Below are 22,301 nucleotides of genomic sequence, written 5' to 3'. Positions count from 1 at the left end.
GGAGGAGGAGCGGGTGATATCTCTTTTACTGACTGAACTATTGGTAATTTACCCCTTCTACCTTTCTTTAATCGGCCAAACTAGAATACAGACAAACTAGAATACAGACAAGCAAGAACAAATATTGTGTCTACACTATTAGCATAGAAGCTAGTTTAAAGTAGCAGGTAGTATGGACTCATCCATTCAGCTACAGTAGAGTCTCACTCTAAGTTAGAGCAAGTGTAAATATTTCTTATGCAGCAGCTGGGCAAATCGTCAAACCAAGATTTTGATTTTAGCTTATTATTAGAATGTTAATATTCAAAAGTGAATTAACTAATATTAAAGCTATACCTCATCATAGTCATCATCATCATCGTTGTCAATTCTGTCTTTATATTCTACAACTTCATCTCTTTCCATAAACCCACCACCATAACCTGTTGAAATAGGGCTTAAACTTAGTCAAAATCTCTAGTCTAATATTAATACATATACATATAACATGACTTGGCTTCGGCAGATGTTCACAGGTTATACTTAAAAATAGATACCTAACAGGTGTTCTGTTTAGTCTGCAATATCAGAAATTTAGCTGTTGGTTATTTACCAACCAACCTACCAAAGCCTACTGTTCATAGTAGTGATGGGAAATCGTTGAAAATCATGGAAACTGATAATTTCATAGTATTTAAACAGTTTTTAGGTCAGGGAATGCTCAAAATAGGTAGCTTCCTGGAGGGAGGTGCTTAACAGAAGAATGATTCACCCAGTTGACCCAGTGAAGAATGAATTTTTATTTTTATTGTGATCACAACAATAATATAACTGCTGTAATCCATCACTTAACTCATAACACGCCTGATAACCTTGTGCTTTGTAAGAGTAATTAAAAAGAAAGGCATGTATCATTTTACATTATGGATAATTTGAGAAATTCTATTAATGATATTGGATGTTCAGACCATTTCAAAAGGGGATAATATTTTCAACAACAGTAGGCCTAGTAGATGCAATGTTTAGATTGGATTTGATGGGTCCTCATTAACTTTTAGAAAGCTAGACAGTAGAGAGGCCTCACTTGAGGTACGTTCGTGTGAAAATAACCTTGAAAGGTGTGTTTGAAAATGAAAATATTCTAAATCGATTGTTGCAATCGGTAAGATATAATTGATCGACAACCGATAATTTGTGACAATCGGCCCATTAATAGTTCATGGTGAAAAAGAATCTATCCAACATGGGTTACTGCCACTATGTCCGATTCAAATAGAATTTATATAAGATTCAGGAATTCTGAAAATATCTGATTGATCAACTAACAGATCTCTGGTTTACCTGTCTGAGTTTGACTAACTCTAACAGTAGACTAATTTTCCCATGTTTTAGACTACCTTGAAACTAGATTCTATGCATATTGTCTATTGAGAAAGTATAAAATATTAGTACCTGTCCTTTGTTCAACTTTACCATATTTTGGTGCATTACAAACATTGCAGGTCATTCTTCTTGCCCAGTTAACATTGCCACAACTAAATAAAAAACATTGTGCATGTGAAATAGTACAAGAACTTCTATTGCACACTGTAGGTACTGTATGCTCTTTAAAATTCTTCAGGGCACAAATGAAATGTTCTTTTTCGTCGAATATTTTGCTCCTGAATTTGCTATAGATAAACAAAAATCCAATGCAGATGTTCAGGAGGCTTTGTCCCATTCAAATGACAAGGTCATTTAGAACATTTGTTTGTTATCACATAAGGGATGTTACTTAAAGCAAAACTCATAGATATCCTCCACCCCAGTTTTAATAGAGGTCACTAGTTTTAACATGGAGGAATAGGATCTTTGTTTACCTTTTACACTGCCAATCATCAGCACTGAACAGACCTTTACTCTTCTCCGCCATCTGCTTCCCTATTTCATGCCCACCTTTTTTAACCAAGGTTCCATCTTTCTTTACTAGAAAGGTAAGATATTGAAGAAACATATAAAATGGAGAGTACTACTCTCAAAGTAGGGCAAGTCATTCACATTGTAGACTTTGGAAGATAGGCCTACCTGGATAAGGTGTAATTTTCCTTCTCATCATACTAGCCTAGTAAGCATGTCACAAGCATGGTGAATTGTATAACAATCTTTAGCTTAGAGACGGAAGTACAATGCATCAAGTTTGTCTAAATATCTTTACTATGCGGTAAAATCTTGGATATCTTAACTAATATCTTTACAGTTCTTACAAATGCAATGCAGCTGTATCCATAATTAGGCCTAAAGGGAAAGGGCAGATATAGAGTGATAGAGGTACCCGTTTGGAAGGCTTAATATTAATAAGCACTTTATTAAATTAAATGCTTACTTATGCTAGGAGTGTTATTTTTACTTGCTCCACATTTATTACATTCACTTCTTCTAGCAAAGTTCACATTTCCACAGCTAAAATGAAAACCAAAACAGTAATCAAATTGTTGTTGTAGTCTGTAACTGATACATCGTTGCAACAAGGACAAAGTTACCTTTCCTTTTCAAATGAATGAGATATTCCGCCAGGCGTTTTAGCACCTAAATATTGAATTCTATGGGCTTTAAATAATTCAAAATCAAAGTTTTCTTCTGTAATTTAAATACCTTGGATCTGAGCAGGTCCAGTCACCTTCACTTTGTTTGAATCGGCCTCCGCCTGCACTTTCCTTCGTCGACATATTTCCAGATTATAAATGTGAGAATGGTGGCGCTACAGTTAGGTAGTCGAGATTATCCAGGGAAGAAGGACTAAAACGAAAGTAGATCGAAGGTTACGATCAGACCACGCTTAGATTTGCACTGAAAATAAGGAAGATAAATAAATTCTAATAAACATTTGCATTCTTTGAATTATCTCATTTACTGAGGGATAGAAATGGATTCATCACTTCGACAGCGTTCAGCTGCCAATGAAGTTACTGACCACATCCGTCAGTTCAACTCTGGCAATTACGAAGATGAACATTCCAAGAGGAAAGGCAAAATTTTTTACCAAAATCATGTGAATGGACTTACTTTGATTCCTCTGCTACTTTTGTTACATGCCATTTTGACATTTTTTGTTCATAATAGATTGAATAGTTTTCCACAACCTCTGACAATCAGGGGATCAGAACCATCAGACTTTGTGGAAGAAAGAGTTAGAGTTACCTTGGATTCTCTGGTCAGTCTAGGACCCAGAGTAACTGGCAGTGATGCCAATATTAAAGCAAGAGATGTCATTCTTGGAGTTATTGAAGATGTCCAGAGAAATTCAAATAATGTGCATCAAATATCTATAAATCAGCAAACAGTTGATGGAGACTTTGCAATAGATTTTCTAGAAGCTGGTCATTTTACCAGTGCCTATAAAAATATCCATAATATTATGGTCAAGTTGACAGCAAAGGACAAGCCTTCTAATCACAGTTTATTGGTAAATTGTCACTATGATTCAGTTCATGCCAGTCCAGGTAAATAAGATAGAAATTTCAATTTCTTGTTGAGACAGATAATAATATTTGTAGACATAGTTTTTTTCATGCAAATGAATTCACAAGAAAATTTGTCTACCAATTTTGCCCAATAACTTTTATTATTATATTTATCAGCTGTACTGCCAGTATTGTTAACAAAAAGTTTCCCTCTTTATTGCCAGATGTCTGTTTTCATTGATTCTAAAAACAATTTATATGACTTAAAGAGCCTGGATACAAATAAGGAAATAGAAAGTTGTTAGTAGCCAGGCGCAAAAGCATGTTTGATACCAGTATAATGATTGTATAAACTGCATTTCATATTAAAATTCTACAAATGTTGCATGCAGTTATGTTTAGACTGATCCTTAAAGTAGAAACTGCGTTTTATGAATGTAATATTATTTCAGGAGCAAGTGATGATGCTGTTAGTTGTTGTGTCATGTTAGAATTACTTCGTTCCTTTTCTCAACACAATCAGGCATTTCGCCATAATGTCATCTTTCTTTTTAATGGAGCAGAGGAGAATGTTCTTCAGGTTATTTTACAATTATATATACATATCCATTCAACAATATATATATATTAATTATGTGAGATTAATGATGTAATCTCTTAAAAATAGAATCAAGTGAAGATAAAGTTTAAAATACCAAAGTACCTACTAAGATGGATTTTTCAATTTGGTCACATTGTAAATCTGTAAATCTCATAAGCTTATTTGAATATCTAAATATTTCAGGCTAGTCATGGTTTTATTACTAAACATAAATGGGGAAGTTCAATTCGTGCATTTGTTAATTTAGAGGCTACAGGAGCTGGTGGCTGGGAGATGGTGTTTCAGACAGGTAAACATTGCCTTTTGATTTCAGCAATATTTATATCAGTACCATTGTAGAAATTGGCAAATTTATTTAAGTAATTGTTTTCTCTGTAACTGTGTCCAGTTATCAATTACATGAAAATCAAGTTACAAACATTCCTTAACTTCAATTGCATTAAAATTAAAACAAATTAGACTATTTTCAATAAATTGTGAGCAAATAAATTTTATATAATGTTAATTATACAAGGATCACCATTGATATTATTTGAAAAGCCTAATCTGTGAACAAAACCTTGAGTATTGAGTTTAGATGTAGAAAGGATTAACCTGCACCTTTCATCATTTTGAGGCTAATACCCATGTCTACTTACATGGTCGAGTGGAATAGTTTGACAGAGATAATTTTGGTTGAAAAAATATTTGATATTGATTTTCTGAATTTTGCAGGTCCCGAGAACCCTTGGTTGATACGAAAATACATTGATTCTGTAAAATATCCCTCAGCTAGTATATTTAGTCAGGAAATATTTCAAACTGGAAAAATTCCTGGTGATACAGATTTTAGAATATTTCGAGACTATGGTAACATACCAGGTTAGTTGGCATTTTAAAGGGGGATCACCCATGACAGCATCTTAGAACAACTGGATCAATTTTTAATCAGAAATCTGATGCCACAATTGATTCTTGATCAGTACTTATGTCCTAATGGCAGATTTCTAACAAACTATTTAGCAATCTATGTTATAAAAATTTGCAAATCAAACTGCAAAAAATGCTTTTTATTCACCTTTATAGGAGCATTTTAAGTGCTTCCCTATTGCAGTATTTCTACCATAGGCTTTTTTGTTATTTCAATTCCAGGTATTGACATTGCTCATATTAAATATGGTTACGTCTACCATACACCCAATGATTTACCCAGATATATACAACCAGGCTGTATTCAGAGAGGAGGTAGGTTATTGTATTAATCTAGATATATTCAATCCGGCTGTATTTAGAGAGGAGGTAGGTTATTGTATTGATCTAGATATATACAACCAGGCTGTATTTAGAGAGGAGGTAGGTTATTGTATTGATCTAGATATATACAACTAGGCTGTATTTAGACAGGAGGTAGGTTATTGTATTGATCTAGATATATACAACCAGGCTGTATTTAGAGAGGAGGTAGGTTAATGTATTGATCTAGATATATACAACTAGGCTGTATTTAGACAGGAGGTAGGTTATTGTATTGATCTAGATATATACAACTAGGCTGTATTTAGAGAGGAGGTAGGTTAATGTATTGATCTAGATATATACAACTAGGCTGTATTTAGACAGGAGGTAGGTTAATGTATTGATCTAGATATATACAACTAGGCTGTATTTAGACAGGAGGTAGGTTATTGTATTGATCTAGATATATACAACTAGGCTGTATTTAGAGAGGAGGTAGGTTATTGTATCGAGAGAGATAAGGTATGTTTTACATACTTCAATTTCTCTTTGAAATGTTTTTCAGGGGAGAATTTATATAGTTTGATTACATCGTTAATATCTGGTGATGAATTAGTAGATCCAGGACCCCAGAAACATGGCACTGTGGTATTCTATGATTTTATTGGTTATTTTATGATATCTTATCCAATGAGAATGGCTGTTATATTGAATGTTGGAATCGCAAGTCTGTTTCTGTTGGTTATAATCAGAAAGGTCAAGGGACATAATCATATTGGTAAGTCTTTTAAGTCTTTTTAAGAAATGTAGTCATCTGATTGGATGGTAGAGCAAAATTTGAAATTGACTATTATAATCAGATTGGAACACAAAAATCATAAATTATTTTAAACACTGCTCAACTGGCAGTAGAAACAGACCCATGGTCCCAAAGCATCTATTGTTTGGTTCAAGGGGTCTTCTATTGCATTGAATATTGGAATTGTATCAAATGTTTCAGGTGAAAATGGTATACGGTATATAAAAGACCTAGTAGTATCTACAGTACTGGTGTTTTTAACCTGGGTGGTTATAATAGCCACTAATATTGGTCTGGCTAGACTAGTTACTGTATTAGATAAAGATATGTCATGGTTTACCAATATTAGTAATATTATATGGTTATATATTCTACCTCCTATAGTTTCTGTGTTATCTTTACATTACTGCCTAAAAAACACTTTTTATAGGGTAAGTAATAGTGCTGGCACGATATATATATATCACAATAGGACATGCCACGACATGTTAATTGGTGTATACAGATAATTGACAATACCTGTCATTCCATAAAGAAAGTGGGGATTTTATAAGTTGGTGAATGGAATCAGAATTTTTTTTTCACTGACATGGCAGAGTGGTATCAGGTGATTTAGAAGTGTCCCCTTGTGCTGGAAGCACAAATTCGATGAAGTAAAGTTTTTGAACGTGTCTGCAAATGGTACAGTCTTGTCCTCTAGTAGAATGATCTACACAGACGAAATGTGTTACTTGATCTCTATTTCAGACAAGTAATGTATGGTATATAGAGAGTTTGTTTCATGAGGCCAATATGTTATTATGGTGTATAATTTTATTAATATTAACTTATTGTAATATAGCCTCAGCCAGTGTTTTACTGTTTATAATCGTATTTCCATTATTGATTCGAAATCAAGTCTTTAATTTTCATTTTAAAGGTAAGGATAATGAAGGCTTAATTTATTCAATATTATTCAAATTTATTCATAACCATTATAAATTTGCCAGTGCATGTCATTACCCATCTTCATTAGCCCAATTAGGTGCAGAAAAGTAGGACATAAAACTCCATTCATCTCATTTCTGGTATAATTGAAAATAAATAATTTAACATTGATATTGAGCTGAAACAAACAATTTTGATGCTTTGCCCATTACCAAAACTTTTAGTTTGGTTCTTATACAATAATAAAATGTGTTCACTCCACTTCAAGACAACTGAGCTATTTCAGCCTGTGTTTTGACTGATGATATATTTATTCTATTTCAGAGAAGAATGAATGGTATACCCCAATACATATATCTTCTCTATTGATACCAACTCTTTATATTATATATTTATTCAATAATCTAATTGGTTTAGTAATACCCATAATGGGACGCAGTGGTACTGATATAATTCCAGACCAAACTGTAGCAATTCTATTATCTGTTCCTTTACTCCTTATTCTATCTTATAATGTAAGTGTAACTGCTTAAAGATATTCTTTAATTGATATTTAGTAATTGGTATGAATTATAAATAAGAAAATACGATATTGAAAAGTATTAAGGAGTAGTATACTATAAAATTGTGTTCCGTTATTTAATGTGATCTCTACCCCTAAATGTTGCTTAAGGATCATATGGAAAACGATTTGTAGATTGACTTGAAGATAGTTTCAACAGGGAAACCTTCAATAGATATACTGTTTTTATTTTCAGTGTGGTGTAGTATATGTTTGTTCTAATATAGGAAAATGTATAATATTATTATCAGTTATCTCATTAACTGGAATAGCAGCTTTTGTTTTTACCTCCCATGGATTCCCATTCTCATCGAATGTAGAAGATGGATCGATGCAGAGAGCTTACTTTACTGTAAGTTACATGACTTAATGTTAAATATTAGACTATAAGATGTTAAATAAGATGAAATCTATGGATCATGGCTAATAATTTTCTTGTTTTTCGAGTCATATGATTGGTCCCTTAAACTTACTGTCTGTGAACTATGTCTGACATATGGAGTCATTTCTGATACAACTTTACAAATACAACATTCTTGAATAAAATTATTTAAAAAAAATTCTTCACATCAAGATGTTTTGGTTATATTTGTCATACATGAAGCAGAACATCTTGATCTTTATAATACTGTATATTTTAATGTATTCTTACAATTTTATTTTCTATAGCATTATGACAGAATTGATCATAAACTAAACAGTGAACCAACATTTGATAATTCTTATTTCTGGCATGTACAGCTAGATTATAAAGGACCCAAAGTATTTCAAACACCAGAATACTCACATATATTTAAAAACGCATCATTTGTTGAATGTAATGGACCGTTCTGCAGCATGCCTTTCTTGTTACCACTAATTAGGTTGCTAGATCCTAGGTATGTACCCCAAGAAATTGATTTTTAATGTTGCTGAGTCAAACAAATTATCTCCTTAATCTGCAAAAGGTGGAATAATCTGGAGACACTTTTATGAGCATTTTAGTTGTACAAACCTATCAACATCCACTGTAAACTTGTCATTTTCTTGGTGTTTATCAAACTTCTTGTTCTAAATTTTGGGTGAGGAGTAATTCTGTTATTTTTATTCTTTTTGAAGTGCCTTATAAAAATAAAAGTAAAATTTAGTAATGGTGCATATATAACTGTAAGTGTGTCCTTAATAATTCAATTTTCCATTCTAATTAACATTTCATATTTTTTTTCACATTTCAGAAAATCTGTACAGATGCCAGCACCTCGTTTATTAGGTTATAAACGGGCTGATGTACAGTTAATAGACAGAACAAAATTATCAATGGATACAATTAGATTAACATTTCAAGTAACTGGTAAGTCAGAACCCATCCATTAGAAAATATTTGTTATTGTAACCCATTAATGATGCATTTTACATCAGACCATTCTACAATATATTTGCTATATTAGACCATGCCTTAAAGACAGCCCTTCAGCTTTTTGGTCATAACCCATTATGAAACAGAGAATTATTAAGGTTTTGTACACATTAAGTGTTTTATCTGCTAGCTATTGTTGAATGAAATAGAAAATAATAATAACCATAGTTTAATGGGATGACAAAACATTCTACCTACAAAAAATTATCATTGTTATATCTGCTGACTAGGTGGTCCTTGGTATGTACTGGTTAACTTCTTAGTTAATGGATTTGTGGATACTGAGGAAAATCCTTAGATCTTCCTTGAGGTCTATAAATCCTGGCTTTGTGCACAATCAAGGTACTTTCCAAACCACTTTTCATTTATCAGTGTATTTAATTCAACTATTTTAGGTCCAGATCATATTACCAATTTTATCATGCCAAGAGAAGGTGTCAGTGTACAAAGATGGAGTTTAGAAGATGGAGAACCTCTACCCATTATTTCACTTCCTATATTTCAACAACCTACATACTTCATTTACTATAGTTATGAAACTAAACCAGTAGTACCTTGGCAGTTCTCTATTATTTTACATGTAAGTTGATTATCTTGCTGATGCAGCGTGTTTTTGGATACAATGTTCATTTTTAGACCAGCTAGTTAGAAAATAAGGAGAAATTTAGCAGGGAGGGAGAATAATTAATAAGGGTATCCCCCAAAACGCTGGTACATCGGCTAAACATTATAGTTTTTTTTTCTTATATATATTGACAGGTAAACAAAGGAAGAGATGATAATATACCATTGTTAGATTATTCAGTTGTCGGCCATTATTTACATGGCAAGCTTCAAGTCTCACCAGCATTCTCAACATTATTACAACAACTGCCTCCCTGGTGTGCTATTACACCTACTACTGCCACAGTGGATGTTTATGAATTTTAATATTATGCCAAAGGGGCATATTCATCATTCATTCCTTCATTCATACCTCTCAGAAATCAGAATTGTTCTGCTATTCTAATCAGTAATTGTTTTTCACCCCCAAAAAATGTTGATTGTTGCCATTATAGTCTTTCTTTAATATCTAGAATTTACTTATATATATAACAGGGTATATTATCCTAATTATATAATTAGATAGGAAGAATTAAAAGAAATTGGATTAGGTAATGCTATATTATCATTTATTTCCAATTTCCGAGAAGTTTTTCACTTTAGGTTGTGTAGTTTTGTTATTAGTCATTTATCATCGCTCAATAATGCTCAATCAAATCAACATTTTTCTAAAAGTAAATATACTCTGGATTGTCATTCTAAGTTTTTTTTTGCCATAAGCTTATACCCATTAGTGTAGTTCAGAAAGAATAATTTGTAAAGGAAAAACTTGCAAAATGTCAGTTCTTTTTAATTATGAACAATTCTGGACATGCCAAAATAAATCTATGAGTTTTTTGTAACGTGTGTAAACCATGTATATCTTGGGTTCACCAGTTACATTTTGACTACAGGTACTACAACCTTATTACATTACCTGCTAATACCATTTTGCCAATCAAAGCTTGCCAGAAGACAAGGTTACAGAAATGATGAATTTGTTAATTTAGAGGGCAAAAAAATTAGACAATATTATCATCTGAAAATTATCTATATTATTCTCTGTTGATAACCAAAATTACATGCCCTGTGGGTTTTAGATTCAGAATTATTTTAAGATCTAGTGAATTCCTTTGATAAAAAGTTCAGCCAGTGTGCCAATTAAAACTTTAGATGATCAGAATTAACATAGTGACTGTCCACAGATAATCTGGGATTCTAGAAAACTTGCATCATGATTTGTATCGATTGTATTGTATAGATTTGTATCTTGTGAAAGAAATAAAACAATAAAGGACTTTATTAGTTTATTTTATAAATACATACATTATAATGACCAGCTAATAGTGTCTATACCCATTTAATAATATAGAATACATATAAAAATATTCAACTTGCAGAAACCATTTGCCCTGTTGCCCTGTTGACGCAATTAGTAGATCCTTTCCAAAATTTAAACATTTTTTTGAATTGATGATTCATAACTTAACTCTCCAAGCAGTTAGAAATCCACTACACGTGATATTTTATTGTATGCTATTGGATTGCCAGTATTGCTGTCATATTCTGTAGGCCATAATATAGTATACATATACTTGCATTGGTTTTTACTTTTTAATGACCCTGGTTAGATATAAGTGAATTGGCTGTAACGTCAGCTATGCTGATCACCAATTCAGGATTCAATACAGGTGAAAATAGTAGATGAATGATATCTATTATACATAATATGACTATTTACACACATTTTTTAGTTCCTCTATCAGTGACCAAAAAACCTGAAAAATACAAAATAACAGAAAATTCAATCAAGAAATCTCCACGAAATCACCTCATCATTTTGTACAATTTTCTTTAATTACAATTATATTGGAATGTAGAATATATTGTGATCTTATCAAGAGCTAAAATATTTGATATACAGTGTGTTGAAAATAGATGCAATCCATTCAAATGGACACCACCTTTACTGAAAGGAATACTTACGTTAACATTAAGAACATAACAAATATATTCCACAGAGCTATAAATATTCTCAGATGACGAAGACTCAAAAGAAATTCACGTATTTTATCTCCAGTGGTAACATTGACCATTCCAAATCCTTCTTCTGCAGATTTCTTACTGAAACAACAAAAGTTAAATATGGCCAGGTGACAATATTATAAAGATAACTCATAGTGGTAACTTTATTCTAAAATGTAGAGAGTGAAAGGCATGCATGATTTTGATATGCTGGTGTGTAATAATAATAATAATAAAACAATAAGCTTAACTTACAGTTTGAAGTTGAGTATTGCTCCTGCATTGACAAGAAGTGTTCTGGAAAATGTTAAAAGGGTAAAAATGAAGATCTACTGAATTTCACTTTATATTATAGTTACATTTACAATCCACAATTTATTAAAACCCGAGTGGTTACATTTCTGCTTGAAACTGCGCAAAAGAAGTATTTTTATGCAAAAAAAGAGCTCTGGGATTCCGGGTTCATTTATTTATCATGATGCAATTAATTTTCTTTTCAGTTTGACTGTTCATGAAATACGAGTCACAATGACACAGAAATCAATTCATACTTTACCCGAATAAAATTAAGTCAGAAATCATCCTGAATATATTGAAAGAACACTTTTTCTTGTTTAGAAACAAGTTACATTTTTTTGTTTACACGTCAATATTTACTTCCGGTATAATGGATTCAGACAACCACACTTTCTGGCGAAATAATATAATCCGAAATGATCTACTACAGTGAAAACCTGAAATAGAGTTCTCTCCCCCTTTTTTCAGGAGGCGATTAGAATAGATGATATCTCAAGGACATCTTTTCTTAACTACAGCATGTTAGTAATTTCATTTTGTCTAAATATTGGTCTTATGTCGCCTCTCCTCAAATTGGTCTTTAAATTAATTCAATTTAAGAAATAAATTTCAAAAAATTATTTCTCTTGATCTTGAAACACAACTCCTACTTTTTAAGCGCTCTTTTTATAGTTTTTGCAAGAGTATATGTTTAATATGAGAAAATTTGAAACTCGAATTTATCAAGTACGTGGTACATGCAACCTTGCAGTGCGATTGTGACCAGTGATTGGTAGATATCTACCGTTAAGTTGGCTAATAAGTTTAACCTTAGTGTCTGGCAGAGGTGAGCAGTAATCAATATATTCATGTAGACCCAAGACCACAGGTCAAGACTCTTAGTTTATTGTACATTGCGAGCGATTCAGGATTTCAATTGAACTCAATTCATGTCAACCTCATTGATTGGGGTGGTGGTTGACTTATGGATAACAATTTGGGGTAAACTTATCTATATAAATACATTGTAAATAGGTAGAGACATGTTTAAGGTTGTTTTAATATTCCTATATCGCTCTACCAGAGCACCGTTTTAACAGTGAGAACGTTTTGTTTTCTTAGCTTAGGTAGGTTTTGAATCATTCCTGGACAATGATCGATAATCATATTGTAAAGTAGGCGTAAAAGAGATGTAATCATGTAAATCGGGGTTCTGGAAAAATCACTACACTTAAAGTAGTTATAGCGTTTTATTTTCAAAATGCATTCATTAGCAAAGGTAATCAATAATAATCCAATAAGTTCAAGATAATCATTAAACAATTCTTTCATAGAAAGACAAACAGGTGAAAAGCCTGGAAAATTATTTAAAGGGGTACATTTGAATATTCAAAATAGCCTATACATTGAGGGCTATATAAAAGAAAAACTTGTTACTTTCTTAGAGTCAATGTCGTTATCTCCATATATTAATCATCCCATACGATATCCTTGATCTACTATACCAGTTGTAGAAAGATGGGCTAAAAGAAAAGCCTAAAGATCTCTCAGAAAAAGCGTATTAAGTTACATTAAGTTTTTTTCTCTTCAAATATGAAATAATATAAATATCATGCTATAGTGAATAATTTCTATGTGCCAAGACTCAAGACTGACTAAATGCGATATCTCATCAAATGATAACCAATCAGATTTCGAATGGTATGAGGTATAGCTGTGTGCAAAGAAACCGAAATCATTTGGGAATTTGGTTCCGCGGATAGTTGTCCACCCCCAAAAGACATCGATACCCCAAAATACCATTGATTCGGTTAAAATCTTCGCTCGAAACAGTAAGGTAAGACAAAATTCAAGAATAAACTAGTGACTAATGACAGGCTCTGGAAACTGTCACGTTCAGTCGTATTGAAAATGAATTGAATAATAATGTATTTCTTTGGAGCTATTAGATCAGCGTTTGTATAATCGGTTTTTTGAAGAATAATCATTAGCATATTATTATGCATGACTACAGATGACCCGTCTACTCAATGTAAAGTACTTTATTTCTATATAAAATCAACATGGTCGCAGTGACTGGGTTGTTATTAACTTTCAACCATTCAACTGCACCAGTCGGAAACAGTGCTCAAATTGCACGAAATTATAACTATTTCAACCGGGAATTCGATGTTAGTGTAGTGAAAGTGACAGATACGGTTTTAATGGTGATTGTTAAAGTGATCTCACCCATTCTACCATTGCCCTTGAAAAGACGGGGTTTGAATCACATATTCATAAGATAACATCAATTACAAAGATATATCTGCCACAAATTCCGTTGGAGCAGTTCTCATTAATAAGTGTTTCCATAACCAGACCAGTCACAAAATAATGTCATAAGGTTACAATAAGTCAATTATTGAAACTAGACGACCACGGTTGTTCGAAATGAAACGAAATTCAATAAATATCGTATTGTAGAATGTTTTTTGTCTAACCGTCTATTGTTTGACTTTAAATACTCATTAATATTGCTGTCTTCTATTTGAATTTATCTTAATTTTAATTCACTCTTGATTTCAAACAGAACCATCAAAATGTGGCTAGACTTTAGATTGAAACAAGTTTTGTACGAACGCCAAGTTTTAAACGACTTCTTGTCACATAATATTCCAGTTGATCCTGGAAGAGGCCTATTACTTCTAACAAATGAGTCTGGAAACGATAACAAAAAATAAGCTTTTCGACTTAAATTACTATTTTAAACTGTGGTCAAGTCGACCAAATTCTGAATTCTGACTGAATGCCAATTTTCCAGTAAGTTACACAACACCTGACGCCACTCTGGCGCCACTCTGACGCCACTCATGTGAATTATATTCTAAGTTTCTCTTTCAAAGAAGAACATGTGAATTAACGGACAGACGAACACTGGCGGCGACAATATATTTTAATAATTGGATCATATAAATACATTGTAAATGACAATGGAATTTAAAGCACCTATTCTAGCAAACATTAGCTCTGATGTAATATGTTTACTATAAATACATATGATTAAAATATGATAAAAATTGCATGAATAATATAGATCTGAGTGGGTAAGGGTAAAAAGATACAACCTAGTTTATTGAAAGCTGTGGGCAGAATATATGATAACATAGCGCAAGGTAAGGTCATCTTTAGAAATATGTCAAGCTATTACAAAATACGTCTTATTCCTTTACTGCAAGATGACCTATCGCGTGTCATACAAGTTTGTTAGTTGATTGATTGTACTTAAGCGAAAACAACCAGGCAATGCAACAATAAGCCATAAAGATTATATTCTTTTTTGTCGGAGGCTCTGATTGGCTGTATTCTCTGGCGTATAATCCAATAAATCGCTACATTAGCGATGAAAGAACGGTGGCTATTGTAGTCAAGGTATAAGAAAAAGTTCGTAATAGCTTGACATTGTGAAGATGGGTAAAAGGCATGAATAATAATTATAATATAATATACAATAAATTGTGATCTCTTCTGTACAAAATACAAAATCAATGTCAACTGCCGTCCAGAATTGCTTTTACAATGGACATGTAGAGTTCAAAAAGCTATTATCATAAGATAATGTTTCTGTACAACTCTATACACAATTTTCTTATTTGCTTTTGAAGGCAGGCATATTACAAAAAGGGTTGACACAAAGCGACATTATGGAAGTCAAATGCCTGCAGTCTTATAGCAACTACAACCTAGAACCTCCAAGTTCATCATCAACCTGTGCTATCGCTGTTTTTTGTTTCTGTTTTTTTTTTTTTTTTTTTGTCTTTTTGAACAAATTAGTTATTGCACTGTCTTATCTAAGACAGTAGTATTTTTATTTATCTTTCGTCAGTTGTTGTTGTACTGGTCAAAATAATCACCGCTACAACATCAACTTTTTTATTATTTTGTTGTTGCCTTAAATAACGATTAATAAAACGGCCGGTTTTGGCTTCCATAATATCACTAACACACAATCAAAATACAAGGTTTATATGGAAGCAACCAGTGATAAAAAACACTTATAGTGCACAATAATTTAACAATGAAAACAACAAGTCAAATAACATTTAAATTATAACATGTTCATATTGCATAGCATTTAAAAAGGGTGACGACACTCGTATCTTTATTATCAAATTGTCGAATGTCCTTTAAATAGAAAGACTGAAATGCATATTAATAAGTTAAAAATTGAAAATGCAAGAAAAATGATTTATAAAATCAAAGAAAATTGTCAATTCGCCAAATGGCTTTTATAATTTATTGAAAGTGGACCATTTTATATCGTAATGATTGGTCCCAGTTTCTAAAATATCACATGAATATCATTTCCACCGCCATAATCTCAAAAACTTTAATCAGCAGTCACGCGGTTCATCACAGAAAAAAACTCGATATGGGTATCACCGTGTATCCAACTTTATATATTCTGGCAACATAGCAACTTCGATAAACGTTGTGACAACTTAAATGTTCAGTTATTGCCAAAGTCCATTAATCAATTTCACATTTCAATTTAAAAATACTAGTAGCACAAATAGTTTTATGTCCAGTACTTTAACGGATAAATCCTAGTTAGCACTCCTCTACCACAATATGGTAATCTCTCTATTTCATCTCCAGCTTCTCAAGTGGAGCAAGTAGGTTACAAGCTATATACATTTGCACGAGGAATATTCCGATTGTCGTGGGTTATTATAACAGTTAGTTTAACCGGAGCACCGAGTATTGGGCGTTTCATATGACATCGCCCTGATAACGAACACCATCATCAGAGTAAGCTTTTCCAGAGCGACCACGTTTAAACTGATAATCAGAGTTGGTCCTTTGTAACACTATGTCAGTCATGGAATTGGATTCTGAGAATCTTGCTATAGGAACATACACGTGGTGTTTTGTCCCATTATCACATGTTTTGCCATTCATTAAGGTTTCTGGAATTGTAGACGCATTAGAAGCTCGTCTCTCTTCTAATAATAGTCTCCCGGTATCAACGCCATTTGAAGCCGCGTTTGAGCCAATAGGTACGCCTGATCTAGATCGAACGTGAGTATAAAATAATGAAAAATTGTTTGAAATGACTGGAATAGTCAAAGCAACTAGGAGGACACCGCTAACGGCACAAGCAGTTCCTACGATGTATCCGACAGGTTTAGTAGGATACACATCACCATATCCTACCGTAGTCATTGTAATAATTGCCCACCAAAATCCCATAGGTATAGTATTAAACTTTTCACCGGGAGTAACGGCATCTGTACGCTCTGCATAGTAAATCATTGTGGCAAAAACAAGCATACCAATCATTAAGAATATAAACAACATCAATAATTCCTGAATACTGGCCTTGATAGCATAAACTAATACTTTTAATGCTTGGTAATGTTTCACTAGGTGGAAGATACGAAACATTCTAATGATTCGCAAAATAAACATAATCTCAATCACAAATCTTTCATTCAAGTAACATCCCCCTAACTTAGCTTGAGTAAAGAAAACCTCTACATACAGCGGCACTAAAGCCAGCAAGTCTATGATGTTCATCATTGAACGAACAAATTTAAGACGATTTGGCGAAAATATGAAACGAAATATAAGTTCTAAAGTAAAAAATATTGAACAAATAATATCAAGGATATCCAAAGCATTATCAGCGCTCATTGTGTTAGTGCCCATAGCTTCATTATTCCCTTCACAAGAAGAGGACGATGTGATATTATCATCTGTTGGTAAAGTTTCTAAACAAAACCCAGCTATAGATAACATGACAAATAGGAAGGAAGTTATACCATATACCTGGAAGAAATAGAAAATAAATTAATTCATTAAAAACTATATATATTTACATTCACTGTTGAAATAGTGCTCAATACATGAATTGTAGAGCGATATAGAAACATGTTATTCAGAGTTTCACGCTATGCGAATGTTATTCTTTCAGATTTGTTGGCTCTCTGAAAAAATATCGAATTAGTATCAGTTATTTGGGAAGAATGGACTTGTCGTCATAGCCATACATATTTAAGTATTCATAATACGTTTAACAAAATAAAATAAAATTCATGGCTGTTCTTTCTTCAACAACATGTTTTATGTTTACACGGACACTTGTACTATTCCAAATTCTTAGAAGTTTTTATCCTTCACCTTCTACTTTTCTGCACTTGATTGGGCTAATAAAGTCTCTTTTAAAAGTAAAGGTTCCGCAATATATTGTCTCGAGACGCCTTCCCCAATCTTCCATCCTCCTCCATCAATGTAAATAGTTCCATGTCATTACTTGTAGACATCAGACAGTAGCAGGAGATTACTTAGAGAGAAAATGTAGATCTAGAAACGTGCCGAGATAAAACAAAAAATTCTGGCTGACATTTATGGTAATCATATTGTAATGATTTGATCTATAGATTAATTAATACCAGAATTCTTACAACAATAATTCACCATTGATTGAATCTTACAAATCTTACATCACAATACATTTCCTACCTAATGATTTTCTCTACATTGAGAACGGCACATATGGTGGCATTCAAATGCTTAGAATCAATCATTTTCCATCCATTAGTGATTAAAGGTATATGTACATTTACTTATTTATATTGTCCTTGAGAACATCGGTTATAATTTGAATAGATGGTAAAACAGATACGTTGGATAAATCGAATAAAATCCAAATATCTTGTTCTGTTCATTCTTGATTATCGATATAATATTTATTCAATGATAAAACATTTTAGACTATTCATCAATATAAACTATATAGACCTACTCATCATTATAGTTTTATGTATTTATCAATACAATTTTTGACCTATTAATCAATATAATTTATTGACCTATTTATCAATACAATTTTTGACCTATTAATCAATATAATTTATTGACCTATTTATCAATATAAGTTTTTATCTTAATCTGATATATTGACCTTTTTAATGCACTGGCTTGAATGAACCTTTTTATCAATGTTATTATCTATTTATGAAAACCATTTATCATTATAAATCCGTTGACCTATTTATTATTATAATTGTATTGGCCTATTTATCATTATAAATGTGTGGAACTATTTATCAAAATAAATATTTGAATTATTTATCAATGCATTGACCTACTTATATATTGGATTGAGCTTTTTTAATCATTATTCTGCACTGATCTCTTTATCAAAATAATTTATCGGCATATTCATCAATATAATTCATCGACTTATTTATCATTCTAAATGTATTGACTTCTTTATCATTACAAATATATCAATTCATTTATCAATGCATCGACCTATCAATATAATGGATTGACCTATTTATCATTATAATTGTAGTCTAACTACTAACTATATTTGAACTATTTATCAAAGAAATGTATTGACGTATTTATCAATTTAATTTGATGACATGTTTATCAATATACTTTAATGACATATTAACCATTATAATTTTTCTTTAACCTATTTATCATTATAATGGATTGACCTATATATCAGTATAATCTAACGACCTATTTATCAATATAATGGATTGTCCTATTTATTAATATCATGACTTCCTTGAGTGGCATTTAGTAATTGATGATATTAACACGAACACAATTATATGGATAACAATTACTTTAATAAATAACTTGCGACGTTTCGACGATGATTCTTTCGTCTTCGTCGCAAGTTATTTATTAAAGTAATTGTTATCCATATAATTGTGTTCGTGTTATTAATATCATGGATGGGTGTACTCGGTATTTGTGCGCTAAAGACCTATTTATCAGTATACAACACTGATGTATTACGTAAGACACGCTGATCTTTTACCATTAATAACTGGCTGACACTGTTCATGAATATGTATGAATATGTATGAGTATGTATAGACTATGGATCTTTAAAATCGTATCGATTGACTGGTTTATTTACCTGTTTCCAGACGGTTGTTAATGATTATATCATTCACGTCGTTTCCCTGCAATTGCTTCATCGATCTATAGATCATTAGAAGTAGCATGAAGTATTAGGGTTCAATATCGAAATTAACCGGTGACTAGTGTATCCATTGTATTTGCAACACTTGTCAGTATGTTCCACTGTATGTTACAGACCACATAATACAGTCATTTATCATCTAGAGTCATTAGAACTCAACATTTCGATCTTTAAAACGATTAATGTGATTAAAAGTAAAAACATGTACATGTACCACAGGAAATTAAGATGTATAGTTTTATTGATTGAGCCTTACACTGTAAGAAATTTTCTATGAAAAATCGAATTTATAGAAGGTAGCAACAATATTGTCTAATTGCTTACAAAAAAACCCAAAATAAAGATGTCTTTTGAAGCAACAAAACATAATAATACAATTTATGAAATAAATGATTCATCTTTATAATTTTGGAGGAATTCTTGATGTTAAGGAATTTTGCATCCTACTACCTTTTGCCTTGAATATGTTTATATGGAATACGTTCAACGTTTATAATGATTTCATTGTTCTGGTGATAAACAATTTTATTTTAATAAGAAAAAAGAAATTGACTGCATATGATAAATGTTGATGTATTCAGAGAACACAAATGGTTCATGCTGTTACAAATTCAGCAGAATACACTCTGTATTTCTCGTTTCAGTTGGCAGCAATAAAGATACAAGTTTTCAAAAGATTTTTACAGTGTAGTTGTTATTTGTATTGATATTTTATGTTGAACTATAGATTGTAATAGACTCATTGTTAGTCACATAATGATTTCATTCTCGAACATCAATGCCTGAATAGATGACCTTCGTTCAATAAATTACATACTAGACTAATTGATGGGATTGAATTAAAGACCAAAAGGCTTTTGATTCTTTGATTCCTGGCAAAGTACCAAGAACTTTGAGTTCAATTTCCTTTAGTTTTTGAAGTATCTACTTAACATTGTAAACAAATCAAATCTACAATAAACAAACCAAATATTGTAAACTAATCAAATATTGTAAACAAATCAAATATTGTAAACAAATGCAATTTTGTAAACAATTTCAAGAGTAAATAAATCGAATCTATAGTAAACAAATAAAATACTATTCATGTAAAGAACTCAAAACTCATAAACACATAAAAACAATAGTAGACACAGTAAACAAATCAAATAGTAAACAAATCAAATATTGTAAACAAATCAAATCTACAGTAAATAAATCAGATCTTGTAAACAAATCAAATAGTGTTAACAAAACCAATCTATAGTAAATAAATCAAATATTGTAAACAAATCAAATCTACAGTAAATAAATCAGATCTTGTAAACAAATCAAATAGTGTTAACAAAACCAATCTATAGTAAATAAATCAACTATTGTAAACAAATCAAATCTACAGTAAATAAATCAAATATTGTAAACAAATTCAATTTACAGTAAATAAATCAAATACAGTAAATGAATCAAATATTGTAAACAAATCAAATATTGTAACAAACCAAATATTGTAAACAAATCAAATCTACACTAAAAAAATCAAATACAGTATATGAATCAAATATTGTAAACAAATCCAATCTACAGTAAATAAATCAAATATTGTAAATAAATCAAATATTGTAAACATATCAAATATTGTAAACAAATCAAATCTACGGTAAATAAATTAGACCTTTAAAACAAATCAAATCTATAGTTAACAAAGCCCATTCATATATACAAATCAAACATATCTAAAAAAAAAACAAAAACCTATGTAAAACAATCAAAATTTGTAAGCACTAAATGGTTTGGCAATGAGCTAAGAAAGGAAAATGACATAATAATATAACGAACGAGTAGTTCAGTTTGGAAAAGGTTAGGGAATGTTTCGGTATCATCTACTGGACGAGTTGTCTTGTTGCGACAGTTCTCGAAATTGCAAAAACAACATTTAAATATAGGCTAGTCTCTACAATTCGTAATGTCACAATAACCGAGAATATGAATAAATCTAATATTATCATTAATTTTTCTCTTAAATCTCACAGAAATTACATCAGAAATAGTTCTTTGTAATTTTATCGATGATGCGTTAAAACATTCAAATCGTCTCTTCATCTTCTTTTGTCCAACATCAACTTCATCGTGTTTCAAAAGGGAGATAATTTCTCTGTCTAAATTGCCAATTGTTTGAAGTTAATCATTCTGAACATATTGGAACGCTTTGAAATATAAGTCTGGTATTTATTCAATATGAGTAATAATGTACATTCTGTACGATCCGACATGTTTCTAGCTGCAATTAGTCTATATGTGATATTTGTGAAGATTACACCATTTGTCGATTTCGTGGAAAGACATACTCCGAGGCAATGAATATGATGTTTTGATATTGTCTATGCAAATGGAAATTTGCGAATACACCCACAATTTAAGATGGGTTCCGTAATTTTCGCGTAAGAAAATGAAATGCCAATACTTATATGAATAGAAAGTAGAGGCGTTTTAATGACTTAAGACAGATACCAGTTCGTCTCGCATGTCCATA

The 22,301-nt window shown here is 31.6% G+C and overlaps 4 protein-coding genes across 4 annotated transcripts in view; 1 reads left to right on the top strand and 3 right to left on the bottom strand.

Annotated features, from left to right (window-relative positions):
* Nucleotides 1-47: 47 nt before the first annotated feature.
* Nucleotides 48-2,651, bottom strand: LOTGIDRAFT_67720 (hypothetical protein; the record flags this gene model as incomplete). The annotated part of the gene is made up of 6 exons (XM_009046002.1): nucleotides 48-80; nucleotides 337-422; nucleotides 1,432-1,514; nucleotides 1,839-1,944; nucleotides 2,366-2,418; nucleotides 2,611-2,651. Coding segments are annotated over 6 exons (402 nt in total), but the record flags the coding sequence as incomplete, so codon positions are not given.
* A 230-nt stretch (nucleotides 2,652-2,881) lies between these two features.
* On the top strand, nucleotides 2,882-9,849 carry LOTGIDRAFT_103045 (hypothetical protein; the record flags this gene model as incomplete). The annotated part of the gene is made up of 14 exons (XM_009046001.1): nucleotides 2,882-3,458; nucleotides 3,872-3,999; nucleotides 4,204-4,309; nucleotides 4,735-4,881; nucleotides 5,152-5,244; nucleotides 5,801-6,013; nucleotides 6,236-6,465; nucleotides 6,782-6,953; nucleotides 7,286-7,476; nucleotides 7,720-7,875; nucleotides 8,193-8,386; nucleotides 8,738-8,853; nucleotides 9,315-9,503; nucleotides 9,689-9,849. 14 exons carry the CDS (start codon nucleotides 2,882-2,884, stop codon nucleotides 9,847-9,849), a joined length of 2,673 nt encoding a protein of 890 aa, XP_009044249.1.
* Nucleotides 9,850-10,792: 943 nt separating this feature from the next.
* On the bottom strand, nucleotides 10,793-12,177 carry LOTGIDRAFT_208666 (hypothetical protein). The gene is made up of 4 exons (XM_009046000.1): nucleotides 12,083-12,177; nucleotides 11,782-11,823; nucleotides 11,488-11,625; nucleotides 10,793-11,279 (listed from the first exon to the last, which is right to left on the bottom strand). Exons 1-4 carry the CDS (start codon nucleotides 12,106-12,108, stop codon nucleotides 11,264-11,266), a joined length of 222 nt encoding a protein of 73 aa, XP_009044248.1. The 5' UTR covers nucleotides 12,109-12,177; the 3' UTR covers nucleotides 10,793-11,263.
* A 4,374-nt stretch (nucleotides 12,178-16,551) lies between these two features.
* The window catches only part of LOTGIDRAFT_103377 (hypothetical protein), a gene marked incomplete at both ends in the record, with an annotated part of 41,333 nt that continues 35,583 nt past the window's right edge, over nucleotides 16,552-22,301 (bottom strand). The window contains one exon of the mRNA XM_009045999.1: nucleotides 16,552-17,610. Within this exon, the coding sequence (XP_009044247.1) occupies nucleotides 16,552-17,610 (1,059 nt within the window). The remainder of the gene's footprint in view (nucleotides 17,611-22,301) is intronic.

This window comes from Lottia gigantea, assembly GCF_000327385.1.
Source record: "Lottia gigantea unplaced genomic scaffold LOTGIsca_1, whole genome shotgun sequence".
Taxonomy (NCBI): domain Eukaryota; kingdom Metazoa; phylum Mollusca; class Gastropoda; family Lottiidae; genus Lottia; species Lottia gigantea.
Note: the sequence above shows the minus strand (reverse complement) of the source record. Positions and strands in the feature narration are given on the sequence as shown.